Source organism: Bacillus rossius, chromosome 15 (assembly GCF_032445375.1).
Source record: "Bacillus rossius redtenbacheri isolate Brsri chromosome 15, Brsri_v3, whole genome shotgun sequence".
NCBI classification, from domain to species: domain Eukaryota; kingdom Metazoa; phylum Arthropoda; class Insecta; order Phasmatodea; family Bacillidae; genus Bacillus; species Bacillus rossius.
This window is the reverse complement of record NC_086342.1, coordinates 35,296,363-35,313,469: the sequence shown is the minus strand read 5'-3', so window position 1 is coordinate 35,313,469 and position 17,107 is coordinate 35,296,363. Positions and strand designations below refer to the sequence as shown.

The window sequence follows — 17,107 nt, the reverse complement described above, 5'->3', positions numbered from 1 at the left end:
ACATCACGAAGCTTATGCCGCCTCCTACCCCTTGTCACACAATGTCACACTTCGTCGACCACCTCCCCTCCCCTTAACGCGTGGCGTTATTTAGGGATGGCCCCCAATGAGACCGAGTCTTATCAGTTTCAGACAAGAAACTCAAGAAAAGGTAAATAACAATGTTTTCAAATAACCTTTAAAAATCACACAAGACATCTTGCAATTCTGTCCTCCATATTTAATGTAACGTGTTCCGAAAACACTGAAGTTATATGTATGGAAGCTAACGACTTTATTTTTATTACACGTTTCACGTTTTCACTTATGAAACTACCAAACAGTGAAAGCACATAAAAATTTTCATTATAAAGAATTGCTTACTTTGACATAAAAATTAACACTAGGTACTTATAGAAATAAGCCAAATGTAAATTGTTTCGACTTTTGTATTGTTTCAAGTTGCAGGGTCGGCGATGTCTAGCGTCTGGCGTATTTTACATATGAATTGCCGCAGTTTTATTGCACTTTTGCATGTAGCGTCCTGTGCGTTTGCTTTTCTTGCGAAGTTTATAACATTAGCCTTGTAGCCAACTAGTGAACACCTTAAGGTGTAGCCAAATTATACTTGTTGATTTTATTTAATTTCAGATGCCAGTGGTCACTTCTTAAACATAATTTACTACAGTTAAATCCAATTGTTAAATTGTCATGTATTTCACACTTCTTCCACGTGAAAAGTGCCACGTATCTACCGCTCAAGCCCGCTCCACAATGTGTAATGGGACTTCAAGAAATTTAGGTTTCAATATGCGTTCGCTGCTTCCACAGTGTGTGAAAACTTAACAAATGGTAATGAAGTGATTGAATTTTTCCGGTTACGATAAAAATTAATTAACTGAAAATTTGTTGAGTTACGATAAAATAACCACGGTCATGATTTACACACATGTATAAACATAATTATATAATTAAATATAATTAAAAAACAAAGTAATGATTCTGGAGGCAAATTGAAAATAATGTCTTATAATAGCGAACTACAAATTAAAAGTTCTCAAATAAACTCGTTAAAAAAAAAAACCGCATACTCTGTTTATTAATTACTGAAATCCAGCGCTATTGGACGTCTACACTTTCAACTACCATGATTCACAACTGCGTTTGCTTTACGAGAACTTGCAAAAAAAAAATCAGTGTAAAAACAACAACCCACAGGTTACATACAGGATTACCATATATGAATGACTGGATGTAAAAAAAATCATATTTTCAAAGATATTATTCTACCAGTGATACTGAAAATAAAAGAATGAATTTCCAATTTCTTATAAAAAATCGTTCACTTCATGGCAGCTTTACCTTAGAACTCGATGATAATAGGAAAAAATGATAAGTGTTTATAAACCAAGTATACATGAATAGTTAATAATCAGGCATTGATATGTTTACATATCATGACCTAACTTCGTATTGCGCTTCATATTCTAGTAATTTCGTCACTGTAGATCCACAAAATGTACTAGTACTAGGCTCTAATTTATGTATGGGTCAACCGGGCATTCGCCCAGATTTCCAGTTTTTGAGTGGTGAAAGAATACGTGGTACGAAAAAAATTGGAAATAAAGGTTTGAGGGACGAGAAATAATGCCTAAAAATATAAATTACTAAATAAAATAATTTAGAAAAAGATTTAAAATTTGTTTAATAGTATACTGTAACTCATATTTTATTACGGTACCTATAACACAGTATAAAAATACTACAAGCATTTATTAAATTAAAAAAAATACACACAGCCTTTGTCTTTGAAAAACCTTAGTATTTAGTTGCATAATGTGCTGTTTTAAAACTTATTATAAATAAGCTTGACTTTGAAAAGTTTTATTATTTTTGCGGGGAACTGGAAAAAAAGGGGGGCGGCTAAAAATTATTTTCCCAGAGCGATGGCTCCTGAAATCGGGGCCTGGCTAGTACATAATACAAGAGCAACCAAATTACTAAAATAGTTTAAGATGAAATGTACTTATTTTCCACTTTCCCTACAACCAATTCTATAGATTTTAGTGGAAAGTCAAAATCATCCTCACAACGAATCAAGCGAAAGCTTACCATACGAAAATATCTTAAAAGAAATGTTTTGTACAAATAAAACAGAAAGGCTGTTTGCAAAACAATCTGTTATTCACAAAAGCAAGGCTACGCACAGTTAAAACATACTTACTTGTTTTTCCAACACTCAACCCACTTAGTATTAAAGAACATATACTGAGAACTAAAATTAACCTAGCCAAACTCAAGAACTAATTATTCTTAGATGACGCTGTGGGCACTATTCATTTGGTTAGAATTCGTATATAAGGAGTATAAAATCTATATTGTAACAGAAAAAATTAGGATAGGTTCCTAATATGGTAATTTTATAAAATAGCAGCTTCTTGTAAATAAGGCTAATACAAAACCGTCAAGTGGAAGATTCGTTGCGTAAATTCAGAAGTAGTAATATTTATTTGGTACGTAAGTAAAACTTTATTCGTAATTAATAAAGGCAACTTAACTAACCTTTAACTTTAGTTTATTCAAATTGTTTTCCAGGAACCGCTACTCTGTGATTTTCCCCTAAAAAATTCCGATGTGGCATACGAGTAATATATAAATGTATGTCCGGCATCTGGTGCCAGTACATTGTGTGTGGTTGAGGTCCATCATCTTGGATTGTGACTTCACGGCGACCATCTTGCATTACCTTGACTTTGACCTCGGCCACTTTTTATTCCTGACAACATTTTGTTGGTGTTCTCCCTGTGCTCCTGGTTATTCCAGTCAAAACTTTTGTTGCTTCTGGTTAATCATTAAAAAGTAGGTAATCATTTCAAGCATTTTTTAGATATGAATCATGCAATTGTATTCAGTTTTACATTTAGTTAGTGAATTCCTGTTACCAAATTACAACTGCAAATTAAATCAGGTGAAACTCACAGATAAATTAGATTTATCACTGAGTCGATTTCTATATATTAAAAAAGCTGAGAAACACAGCATTCAAGACTATTCTCCTTCTGCTTGAGGTCTAACAAAGCTCTTCTATTCCGATCGTGAGTGAGCATCCCGCATCTCGCTTAAAACATAACAAATAACAAATGTTTTATACTTGCATTATTATACAAGGTAAATTGTACTAGATGGATTCAGATATATTGTTTAAATTACGAACACTGTGAGCAATTACATGAGGAGACATCTGTTGGTGAAAAGCAGATCTACTTGGAAATGAATTTTTCAACAAATGTAAAATTAACTCTAGCTGATGGTTTACTGAAATTCCTACTTGAATTTATGTTTTAGTTTGGAACACTCAGTATGCTTCTGACCACATTCACAGAAGCTAGTATGGATTCCGTAGCGATGTCTGTAGCCGTTATCGAACGGACACAAGTGTAGTTATTGCAGCAAGAAATTTACCTTGCAATAAATGTTAACCGTCATGAGAGAAGCGAGTGTATTTTGGGACATTACCAAAAATTATTTAGTTGCACCTTTATTCAAAGGTTGCACTCAGCAGCATTTAGTTAACGAAATATCTTGAATAAACATCACAAGATCTGTACAACCAAGCTAACTGATGATAACAAGAACGGTGCTTCATCATCCAGAAAGTGAAATAAAGACAACACTATCCCAGATTTCGTTAATGATTTGAAATTAAATGCTAACGAAGAAAGTAGAATCTTTAATGGAAATGAAAAAAAAATTATCAATAGCAAATTCAAGTCATCTTTGCAGAACTGAAAACAATATAAAAGCATCTGAAGCTGACAAGTTCGAATAACGTGATGACACACTTGAACCTTTCAAGATCAAAGTCCAAACTGAAGCACCTGAATCTTACAAGATTGACAATTGTGATGAAACACTGAGACCAAAACGATGGAAGCGACATGTTAAAATTATCAATTCTGATCATTTCCGTAATGATCAATGGGACGATTATAATTATAATAACTATGAGGCTGGTTTTAAAACAGAAGACTATCGAGTTTCTCAGAAAATTGGCAGTAAAAGTGCAAAGAAGATGGAGGCAGCAGCAGAAGAAATTGATTACACAACATGAGAAGATCCTAAAATATTGGTCGATAGGTTAAGACTTCTACTTGCTTCCCAAAATGTTAAAAATATATCCATCACTAAAGAAAAATGTACTATTCTTCATGAACTAAGATGTACGGGATAGTACAATAATGCCTTGTTTTACCTGCAAGTGTGTTTTATTGAAAAATAAATTATATTTGGTATTTTGAAAAAAAAAATGTTTTATTTCTTGTATTTTAATTTATCGCCTAAGATTGTTTTTTCACACTACAATTTCTAACTAAAATATGCAATAATCGTCACCAAACAAAATAATAAGTAACAAAAAAGCCTTCTCAGCAATCGAGACAGTTTCGGGCTAAATATGATTGAAACCAATTGGAGCCAAATTCAGTTGTAGCTGTTGTAGAGAGTTGGAGCCATTGTAGCCGTTGTAGCCAGTTGGAGCTGCTGTAGCCATTGTAGCCGTCGTAGCCAGTTGGAGCTGTGGAAGCCAGAGCAATTTGGAAATGTTGATTTTAATCTTTACTCGGACTGGACAGTAGCAGTCGCAACAATGACGAAGACCTTGATGACTTATGTACCATCACCAATTGAAGGTTCTTAAGTTCAGTCTGACCTATCACCTACAACAGTAATGCTGACTATCGTCAGTATAGATCATTGTGGAGGTCTACCATCATCGTTTACATACTAGAGGAGACTTTAACGGGTGCAGTGTCTTTATCAGCAGTAAAACATAACAAGTATCGAAAACGAATACATCGTTGTTCGTATACGCTTGGCCTACAAGGCTGACATTGTAAATGATCTGTTTGAACAGTATGCTGAAAATCGATGAATTAGATCTTTGGTTCGGGATACTTTGTCTATACCTGAAATGGTACATGAGTAAGCTGAAGGGGTTTCCAAACCTCTTGGTGTGGAGACGCTTGTCATACGGCCTGTCTAGAGAGACGTTTCGTTGTAAGGCCAACTATCCAATTGTCAGAAGGTAAAGAGAGAAATAAAAAATAAATTTTTTTTTTTTCATTGACCAAGGTCGAACCAAGTCTTCAAACCGAGGACTGAAATCGATTGATTCAATCGATATATTATTTGGCTAATTATCTAATATTTTGTTGATTTTTTCTCGATTATTTATTTAATAAGTACAGAATTTCAATATGGCAACCAAATCTACATCTGCGGCTCACTGGAAGCTGATAGATCAGGACAGTAAATATATATTTTTTTGTATTTTTAAATGAATTAAATTAAATTAAATTTTAATCATAAAACTTTATTTGTATTGGTCAATGATTGAACCAAAGACTTAAATCAATCGGGTCAATCATTACATTAATGGGCGATTTTTTTAATAATTTTTGGAATAATTTCCGGATAAATAGGTTAATAATTACAGAATTACAATATGATGGCTATGATGTTCGAAAAGATGGCGGAAGTGACAACTTTGTTGCAATAAATGCTCCTGCACTCTTGCCAACATAGCGGTAGCGCTCTATAGTAAACGGCTGGACACTAACGTGCCTGCTAGCAAGAACTGAAAACAAAGATGGTGGCAGCGCCCTCTAGCATATGGTTGGTGTACTACGTGACACTCGCGCTCCTATTATTGTGAATTGAAAACAAGTATGGAGGCAGTTCCTCTAACAAATTCTGCTATTTTTATTTCATATGCGACATTTTTTATATATACCTTATATAATTCTCAGTCTGTTAAATGTCTCGATGGTCATGTGGTAAAAGGCGTATGTTTCTAATCCAGAGTTCCGAACTGCCATGGTTCGAATCACCTAACTGCCAATGTATACAGTATAAAAAATTAAATTTAATATGTCGATAAGGGTCATAACCTCATTAGTAGGTAATGGAACATCGAACTTATGTACATGAGACAGAGAGTAGCTGACACACTCTAGGAAAAAATAGCAGAAACAAAAATGGTAGACAATACATAATCCAAGATGGCGACCTCCAGTAGAAGAAAGAATAGAAAGATGACAACTTCCGGTAGATAAAAACAAGATGATGGAAAAAGCAGATTGCGGCCGTAACGAATTGGGGTATTCGATTTTAAGATGGTGGAAAGTTTCAGAAACAAAATGGTAGATTCCAATATGGCGGCGAGATCATAGTCAAGGTCATTCAAGATGGCCGCCGTGATGTCACAATCCAAGATGGTGGACTCCAAACACACTACGCACCGACTTCAGTTTCCGGACATACATTTATACACTTCTCATAATGAATGTTAGAAAAAAAGTTTATTTTGAATGCATACTGGCATGAACTTCTTATTCATTATAAATACTTTTTTTGTTAAGAATTCTTTAAAAATATATCAAAAGGAGTTTTGTGTGTTTCAAAATATGACAAAACAACACAAATGAATAATGTTCAAATTACTTGTTAATGGAGTGTAGCACTATAAGGCAAAAAGCCACAGACTGATATAATGTAGGTCTACACATAACATAACCAACCACAGACATTCAATTAAGTAAATGTGTCACAGCATTTTTCTCAAAAAAACAATTAGTTAACTCATTTGTGATTAATGCCTCTCCACTCACCGACTCGCACTTGGCAATGAATTAGTGAAAGTGTTAATTCAAAGTCGAGTAAATAGTTATCTGGTTGCAAGCAATAGAGCTTGAAATATTCGTCCAAATCACCTTACACAGTTCTTACTTTTAGAGTAAAGTAAATAAGAAAAGGGAATTTTTTTTTCATAGAACCATTAAAATACATAATATTAAATTTTTACGTTTATTGTGCGAAATACGAAATAAAAAATAATGTAATCATTAATTGATGAAAAACTGTATATTGTTATCACTTTACTATAAAAAAGGGGGGGGGGGAACTGCCGTAGTACGTACATTTCAACTTATTTACTAAGACATTGGAAACTTAAAAGTCTGTAGACATAATACGCTGCAATCTTACGTGATGGAAGAGATTGTCCGCGAGAGATAGTAAAATTTCTGATTTAGACGTAGGGCATAACTCAGGTCACACCGAGCAGATCGACCCGCATTTTCAGCCACATGAGTCACGCTGAAATATGAACTCGATTGAAACTTCTACGAGCCGAAGAAAAGAAACAGCAATTTTTCCTAAACTGTTACTAATTCAAAGTAATGATTAATATATAAACTGAAAATACCCCTGCAAAATTTTTATAATATTAGTCAAAAATCGTTATAAATAACTACGGGTAACTCATTCAAAGATATGAATAGGTATATTTAACTAAAATAGTTATCGAATTTTATTTTAAAACTATGAAAATAGGTTACGCAAATAATAAAATAATCAAAGTTACAAAGAAAAAATTTGTAATAAAATATATACTTTTAAATTTAAAACTGTATGCCCGTAAAAATACTACATTATCTCACATCAAGTAATGAGAGTTACTCGGAAATGCACTACGTATAACGCAAACGCGAAAGCTCAGGTTCGAAATCATTTCATGAATTTTGATTTTTTACCACCTCTCCAATGACCTAGCCGTCATGTTGGAACCAGCTGTCTGGCCAAACATTTTCTGCATCCCCAATAAACATTGCTTGTGCAGTATTGCCCCGGAAATCAACAGGAAAATAGTACCTTGATATAAATTTTATGTAATGAAAAAATTAAATTTTTATGTTCCTCATATATATAAAATTTGCAACGCTTTTTATCTAAAAATGTTTTAAAAAGATTTAATAACTGCCCTGCGTCTGAACATTAATGTTTCTGCTTTCTCTACATTACGTGATTTCTCACTTATTAAATTTTTAACGATTATTTTACATACATTCTGTATTTATATTCTCAAGATTATGTTTAACGCTACATTTAAAAAAATGTAAAAATTTTATATTAAATAAATGGCACTAATGTAACCTTCGAGAGAAGAATACCTAATGACGCTACAACGAAAGTACATCAGATAATACAAGTTCAATTTATATATATTTATTTCGTTTTAATTTTCCGTCAACAGTGACGTCATATAAACCGGGAAAATTAATTCAATTTTTTTTCTTCTTGGTTTTACTTGTAGTTATTTAAAAACGTGAATTTAGCCCAACGCTTTTTATGTAATCAACTTAATTTATTATAGCTATACAAAAAACTGTTTTACTAACACAAATTAAATCATAATCATTGAAAACAGGAATAAAATAAACGTGTCGTTCAGATGTGGCGAGCAAACCATTAGCTGGAGTCAATTTAGCTCTGTGTGGAACTAACAGCGCCATCTATACAGAGAGAACCAAACTGAATGCGAAAGTAACTATTTAGCCACAAGAGTGCAGCTCTGAATGCAGGGAGTGCAAACAAAAATATTTCTCACTACAGTCCTTTCAAAATATTTACGCCTTCTCATTCAAATTCTAAGTAACGTGATTCGGCGTTATGTGTTTCTAAGTTATGATCGTTCTAAGTTGTGTGTTTCTAACTTGTGATAGTTCTAAGTTATGACTTTCTATGTTACGACGTTTCTAAGTTGTGTGGTTCTGTATTGCGTGTTTCTAAGTTACATGTTTCTAAGTTATGACAGTTCTAAGTTGTGTGTTTCTAAGTTGTGATAGTTCTAAGTTGTGACTTTCTACATTATGACATTTCTAAGTTGTGTGGTTCTGCGTTGTGTGTTTCTAAGTTATGTGTTTCTAAGTTATGATCATTCTAAGTTGTGTGTTTCTAACTTGTGATAGTTCTAAGTTATGACTTTCTACGTTACGACGTTTCTAAGTTGTGTGGTTCTGCATTGCGTGTTTCTAAGTTACGTGTCTCTAAGTTATGACAGTTCTAAGTTGTGTTTATAAGTTGTGATAGTTCTAAGTTGTGACTTTCTACGTTATGACGTTTCTAAGTTGTGTAGTTCTGCGTTGCGTGTTTATAAGTTACGTGTTTCTAAGTTATGACAGTTCTAAGTTATGACAGTTCTAAGTTATGATAGTTCTAAGTTGTGACTTTATACATTATGACATTTCTAAGTTGTGTGGTTCTGCATTGTGTGTTTCTAAGTTGTGTGTTTCTAAGTTATGATCATTCTAAGTTATGTGTTTCTAAGTTACGTGGATTTTTCCAATTTTTCTAAGTTATGACAGTTCTAAGTTGTGACTTTCTAAGTTATGTGTGGTTCCCTGTTTGTGTGTCTATGACCTACCTCCTATGATTTTCTATTATAAAACTGAATTTACCTATTTTTCTCTCCTTAAGGATGGAATTTCATAATTATATGTAGTCTGTGTCACTCTCCGGCCCATAAAATATCTATATGACAAAAATCATGTCGATCCATTGCTCTGTTATTGCGTGAAAGAGTGACAAACAGACCAACACGATTTTCTATTTATAATTTTAGTACGGATGTCATGTCTTCTTTTGGTAAACTTACTTAATATGTGTTTGTAACAGATTGCTTTGAAGTCCACATTTTAGTCTCATCACTAGGGACAAGATTATACGGTTAATTGCGTTAATATAAATAACACCGAAAAGCATGTCAATTTACTGTACAACACTGAAATTCAAATTAATACATCACTAAACACTGAAATGCATAAATCATCATTAAAATTATCAGTATTTTCAATCAAAACTTAACTCTAATGACAAATATGTAAACCTTTAAATATTAAATTCAATTATAGTAATTTATTTAGCATGAAATTTGTACATCTAAGTGTCATACTTGTTCAGTTATATTATATCTTGTTTAATAAACAGATTACATAAAAAATAAAACCAACAACACAGAAATTTCCTGTTTTAAAAACGAAATTGGTCTGAAAATAAAACCATAAAATTTTGTCTCTATATTAACAACATATTGTTAAGAACGTGAGAGACCAGGTTCGGAGCTGGTTGGCGGCCCTGCACGGCCACTGGCGTCACGCGGTCCAGTGACGTAAGTCATGCCACGCGCGACTGGCCGGATTACAAGGGTCGTTACTACCCCTCTCCCCCCTCCGCTCCCCGCGCATTTTCCTTCCTGGGCGCTGTTATCTACCGCTGAGCAGCCTTGGGAATTCCGCGGCTCACGGCGTGGAGTGGCGTGAATAAACACAGCCTTTCTCGATGTTTTGGGTGTCGGGTCAGCCCAGGATGATGCAATTCTTCACAGCCGCTCTTGTTGGATCGAGAAGGGCGCCCCAGGTACTTGAACAGTGACGCAGGTGCCGCGAGAGGCTCCGAGAGTTCTGCGAGTGAAGGGAAGTGCAACATTGGCGAAGAGGGTGAGACACAGAGAGACTGGATCGAAAGAGTGCGACTGAGTGGTGCGAGACTGTGTGTGTGGACCACTGTTGAGCCTAGCTCCAGTGAGGAGTGTGAACTGTGGAACTTGACAGACATTGAGAGACTTGTGAATAAACAATTTTAAGTGCCAGTGACTGGTGATTGGACATTTTTTAAGTACAATTATTTATTGGTAATATAATATTAGTAATCAAAAAAATTGTAATAAAATTTAATTGGGCTATCCCTTACAAACCCAGTTCCCCCCCATTAAAACACAACAATATTAAACCCTAATTCATTCACTCATGTAATTATTTAGACGATGATATTTACTAAACATATATTTTTTTTTTCCAGCAAAGATTGCATTCACTTTGGCATGGAACCGCCTGAATTGGTGATGTTTGAAGAAATTGAAAATGATCTGAAGAAACATGAAGAGATGTGGTCATTGTTTGATGATTTCAACTCAGGATTGCAAAATTTTGCGAAAGAAGAGTGGATTATTTTCAGAAGTAAAACGTACAAGTTTGAAGAATTTTTGTTGGAGTGGCAAGAGAAACTGAAGTCGAGCAAAGAGACAACTATTTTAACTGTAAGATTACTACAGGATGTTGAAAGATACAAGGTTCGTTTTCTCAGATCATCTGTATTTAGTTGTATTTTTTATAATACATAATTATGATTTCTTCGTATAATGTTGATTTTCTTTATGTATTTTATTTACATGTGTGATATTCTATGTCTAATTAGCTTATGTTGTGTGTTGTAGGAAGTTCTACCTCTGTTGAAGTTTGTGCGAGGAGAAATATTCAGCGATAAACATTGGCTTGAAATGTTTGGGCTTGTCGGAATACCAAGCAAACCAATAGAAAATCTGGTATTTGGAGATTTTCTTTCTTGTAGAGAAAATATTCTTACCCAAGCCAACAATCTTCAGGTATGGTTTTGAGGGATGCCCATAATTGGCTGTTATTTTGGTCTCAAAACACATGCTCTAATAAATTTTCAAAATTTTTGTGCTCTCAATGAAAATATTTTTACTTCATTTATTTAAATAAATTATTTCCATAATGTTATAAAAATAATGTTTAACTGTATGTATTGCTTAGTTAAAACAATTGATATACTGTTTGAAACATTGGTTTATTCGAATGTTTATGAAGGGGGTGATTTATTGTATTTATTTATTAGTTTCTATGTTTTATATATTTGATAAGTTTTATGTGACATGATCATTAATTTAAAGACCATATACAACAGGATGTCAAGGTTATGCCTTTTTTTTAAGGACTCTTTACGTTTGGGGTTCGTCTCATTACACTAATTCCAAAAGAATCATCTGTAGCCATGCATGTTAGGGCATAAAATCCATTTGACGAATCAAGAACATTTGTGGTTCAAGCTGTCTCCAGCAATACTCATAAATTTGAGAATGATCCCAATTTTAACCGAAAGTTCTCATTACATTAAGTTTTCGGTACTCAACCATATATGAGACATAGTACCTACTTGAAGTAAAGTTTACCTTTCAAGGTGCAATCAAAAAATTATTAAATATTAGTAAAAGAAAAAAAAATGGCTTGCTGCTTAAAACATACTGTTCATTGTGAATTGTCTTGTAGGACTTGAATAGCAGAGCATCGAGTGAAATAGTAATCAGACAGGCCTTAGGAGAGCTGGACATCTGGGAAGTGGAGGCAAAGTTCTCGCTGCTGGAGCACAAGGATTCTCGCGGCACCAGCGTAATGTTGATAATAGACTTCAAGGATATCCTCAATAAGGTAAGGCTGTTTAAAATTTACACCAGCACCATAGCATCTTATACATTGCTTGTATGAGTTAGAATTGATTGAGGTAGAACAAAAAATACCATACTGGTTTCAGCAGATTTAAGGCCATAACTATTTTGTCATTTTTTATGGACAAGATTATATGGTGAATTTAGATAAAACCGAAATAACATCGCAAAGCATGTCAAAACAACATTTAACACAGAAATTTATGTTAAACCACCATTTTTTTTTACCAAAATGTAACAAAAATATGAAATAAACCAGGAATTTTACAAAACTTAACTCAAATAAAAAAAATTTATCTTTAACTATGGAAAAAATTATTGATTTTAATTTATTTAGTATTAACTTTGTACCAAAATGTTTTAACTAAATGAATTGGAATAAAATTAATATTATGTTATTTGATCTTGCATCTTTATTAGTAACAAGTTTTTATATTAATAAGCTGGCCCATTTTTAAAACACAAAAATAATTGCTGATTTATTTTTATTTCTCTAAGTAGTTCTGTTCTAGACATGCTTATTACTAATATTTTATTGTATAAGTGCATTGGGTGTCAATTAAAATGACTATTATGGTAAAGCAAGTATTGAGATATATTTATTTTGTTTCATGTTTGGTTGAATAACACTAATTTTATAAATAAAGACATATAAAAATTAAAACAATAAGTCGGAAATCTCCTGTTTTAACAAATGAAACTGCTCTAAAATTAAAGCAATAAAATCGTGTCACTAGTCATTGTTTAATATTAAAAAATTTCCTTCATTAAAGCATAAATGACACATTAAAAGATTGATAAAGAATAAGATAGTCTCTATTAACAATTTTAACTTCAGTTGTAGTTATTCTCAAAAATGAGTTACTATCTTTATAATAAATGCCAGTGACTTCAAAAGGAAAACTATTAGTAGCCAGTTATTATTAACTTCAGGAATTCTAATAAATTATCTACTATGCTTTAACAATGTTGTTACGGGGGGGTGTTTCGGATATATTGAAATTGCGTAACTTGGGCGCCACCACGTGTAGGAGCACGTGGACCCGGCCGTAGACTCCTCGCTCGGGGCCGTGACGTGACCCGTGTGGGGACTAGGCTCGACTCCCCCTTTGCGCAGGAGCACTAGTCCCACACGCCTCGGGACTCACGCGGCTGCTCAGTGAAGCTCACAGAAGTCTAGGGAAAGCTCTTTATTGATGTCGAGCGGCACAAAGAAATAAAATTTTACATAAGTAATTACGTGAAAAGAGTTATTAACTGATACACTGAAATAACATGGCAACAGGAATATTACCCCGGCTTAAAGGCTGACCAGGTCACCTCGTGGCCTGGCCTCGAAAGTTCGTTACGTATTAAGAAATAAAATTTCCAACTGGATTTAAATAATTACGTTAAAGAGCCATCCTCCCGGGGTAGACCTCGAGGAAAAGAAAAAGGTTTAAGAAATAATTACGGAGCGACGGATGTTACCAGATCAGTGAAAACTAAAGTTAAAGTCGACGAGGCACGCGCAGACCTTCTACCCCGGGCGGCGAATGGAAGCTGACTGACGAGGCCAGGGCATCATGGCCGCCGGGAAGCGTTAAGTTCCCGTTATGTTACCAGGTATTAACATGACAAACCCTCTTAAACATTAAGCAAAAACTGACCACAGTGATTTATCATTACCAAACTTAACTTATTTGTTATTTTTAATTTATTCGTTAAAGCTCAAAAAAGTAGTTGCGGGCGCTGCACCGTCCTTACTAACTACAACTGAAAACATAAACACTTAGGAATATAAAAAAAGATGAAAATAAAAGGTTTGCATTACAATTACTTATTATTTTAATTAAGTTTTTACGGGAACGTGGCACTGAAGCTACTGCCTCTTGCAGGGCCAAGGCTCACATGCACACACACCTGCACACGGGGCGGGAGGTTTGAAATAGAGGGTGGTGATGGGAGGAGAGGGGTGTCGACGGCGTGAGGCACATTGGGCTTAGGGAGGGCGTCAACAACAAAGCCTAATTTCAAAAATTGAATGTCAGAAATTTTTTTATGGCCAAGATGACATCACCTTGTTGATATGGTCACGTCTCATTTTCGGGGGGGGGGGGGGGGCTCTAATTAAAAGTGTAGCTCAGATAACCCTAAAAACAATAGAACACATAACATTTATTAAGAAAAATAAATAGTGATGAAAAATGAGTTGGAACCTTCCACGTCCTCTACAATCAATAAATACCAATAAATAAATATATTATGATTTCATTATTCTAACTACAAACATTAAAATTATTTATTCTTATCATCATTTCTCCCAGGCCACCTAGTGATGCCAAACGTCCTTAGTTATTCCGCAACTTCATTATTTAAATTATCAAGAACATTCACTACCACGAAAAGGACTTTAAAAATTATTTAGTTTAGTTCTATAACGTCATTATAAACATGTAAGAAAAAGATCGCGATACAAACAAATTACAGAGTGGATAATGGAAAATAAAAGGAAACTTTAGTTCTGACATCATTAAAAGTTAGTAAACCATTGTTCAAAAATTACTTAAGAGAGCAACTACCACGAAAAAGGGAATTTTAAATTTAATTAAGAAGAAACATAAGTTGCGGAAGACTAAGACCAAGGCATCACGCAGACGCCATTTCACTCACCTAACCATTACTCCTACAATGCACGGCCGGGCCGCATAACAGCCTTCCACAGGATTACAGCCCCGAAGAAACATTTCACGTCCCTTTTAAACAAATTACTTGGCCCCAAAACCCCTACGAGAAAAACATCCTGACGGGAAGTTTTCCTGTGTTTTCCAAACACGTAAAGTTATTAAAACATGACGGTCGTGCGCGCGCCCACGCTGGGATGTCCACGTAGTCAGAAAACCGGCCGCTAGATTGCCACACTCGCCTCCGCACGGCGACTGCACAAATCTACGCTCCCAGCTGGCCTCAAAAGAACGGTAAACAAGCCTGCGCCGAATTTCTCCAGAACAGCAGCAAACAATGCGTCAGCTGGCCTGGCTGAAACGCGGTCACGCCTGTGTCCCCAGACAAATACGTGCAAGACTCGCGCTCTCCAGCCCCGCAGAGACCCAAATTACAACAAAGGTGTTACAACATCTAAGCTTGAGGAAACCAAGTCTCGAACTAGAGAAAAGATATAAATTTTGTTTCTGACAAATAAAATAATTAACTAAATTAATGATAACAATTTTTAACCACGTGACAATATGAACATGTTCTCGTTGCTTGTACTTGAATTTTAGAAAAAAATACTCCCATACACTAGCCACCAGTATTTTAAATTTCTGAAGTAAAACATTACATTTTTTAATTTGAATTACTCCCAAAAAAAGTGAAAATTCTGGACAATATCGGGTACTTCTGCTTATATGTATAGTATAATATACATATAATTAACTCTATATTCATTGTGCTGTAAAATATTTTTTTTTAAGAAAAGTTAAAATTGTGATAATTTTCGTACCACAATTTCAAAATAGTTTAGTATATTAAATCAAAGAAGTATAACTTCTAAAATGTGCACATAATTACAAGCACCCTTTTTTTAAATTATTTTGTAAGTGGTCTCCCACTAATACTAATGCAAGAGGTAGTTGTTTTCTAGTACTGCTTGAAGATTTGGGCATAGTTCCAGAGGGTACACATACTGCTGTAAAAGGTGTGGTAGGCTTCAAGTGGCATATATTTTAACAATAATAAAATTAATTTGGAGAAAAAAAAATATTGCATACATTAACAGTGTACTATGTATGTTATATGAATGACTATTTTAAAGTCAAAATTGAAAGAAGTTACATGACACAGAATAGGAATATGAATCTGATTTGTGAGCTAGTTTTACATGTTCCTAGGATATTTGTATCGTTTTACACATTGAAAATTGCATGTAACTTACATGTCTTAAACTTGGGTCTACATATAGCTAGAGACAAGATTTTATAGTTTTGATTTTTAGGCCAATTTAATTTTTCAAACCGGATATTTTGGTGTTATCGTTTTTATTTATTATGAATTCTGTTTATTGATAAATATAGCATTTTATTGAACACATATAACAAATAAAAATTTTTATAACTTATTTCACTAAAACAGTGTAATTTTGAGTGATAGATGATGTACTCAGAACAAAAGTAAATCTGCAAGTATTTGTATGAAATATGTACCAACATTGTAAATTTGTAAAGTTAACATGATTTACTAATAACAGTTGTAAGATCAAAAAAGAATAAAATTAAGTTTTCCAATCTACTTAGACATATATTTTTGTAAAAAATTTGTGCTGAATACTTTAGATTAGTTAAATTTAATATAATAAATATTATGTTTTTGTGATTTGAGTTAAGTTTTGATTATAAATGCTGATTAATTTCATGATTGTATTTGCATTTTGGTGCTTTATAGTGTTTTAAATTATATTATAGTTATGTGTTGTATTGACTTTTTTTTGGTGTTATTTTGGTTTTATTTCAATTCACCGTATAATCTTGATCCTATCTGTAGCCATACTAGTCATATTGTTGTATAAAGTGGATGTAATTGCGGTTTCAGGTTGGCGATAATCAGTGTTTGCTTCAGTCTATCAAAAACTCACCCAACTACAACAACTTCGTGGATAGGGCTTCGATCTGGGAGTCGCGATTGGCAGATCTGGATGAATTTCTCCACAGCTTGAATCAGATTCAGCGCAAGTATGTCAGTGTTGGGCATCATACTGTAATTATTTTTAAATATCAACATTCTGAAAATGAGATATTATCACAGTTTTGATAGTAACTAGTTAGATATTACCATAGTTTTGATAATGACTCTTCAAGATGTCAGAAATGTGTTAAAATATCATTTTATGAACCTGTCTATGTGAGGTATACTTTTATTAATGAGGCAGGATGATAAGTGTGGCGCATGCTGTTTGCTCTAGCGCAGTATCACCCCTAAGTGCAAAACTCTGAACTCAAAGGCGACCATGAA

General features: G+C 34.0%; 1 protein-coding gene across 1 annotated transcript in view; it reads left to right on the top strand.

Moving 5' to 3' along the window:
• LOC134539674 (cytoplasmic dynein 2 heavy chain 1) overlaps positions 1 to 17,107 on the top strand; it is a 446,052-nt gene that overhangs the window by 133,205 nt on the left and 295,740 nt on the right. The window contains exons 23-26 of the mRNA XM_063381862.1: positions 10,675 to 10,945; positions 11,090 to 11,257; positions 11,943 to 12,101; positions 16,688 to 16,827. Coding sequence (XP_063237932.1) covers positions 10,675 to 10,945; positions 11,090 to 11,257; positions 11,943 to 12,101; positions 16,688 to 16,827 — 738 coding nt within the window. The remainder of the gene's footprint in view (positions 1 to 10,674; positions 10,946 to 11,089; positions 11,258 to 11,942; positions 12,102 to 16,687; positions 16,828 to 17,107) is intronic.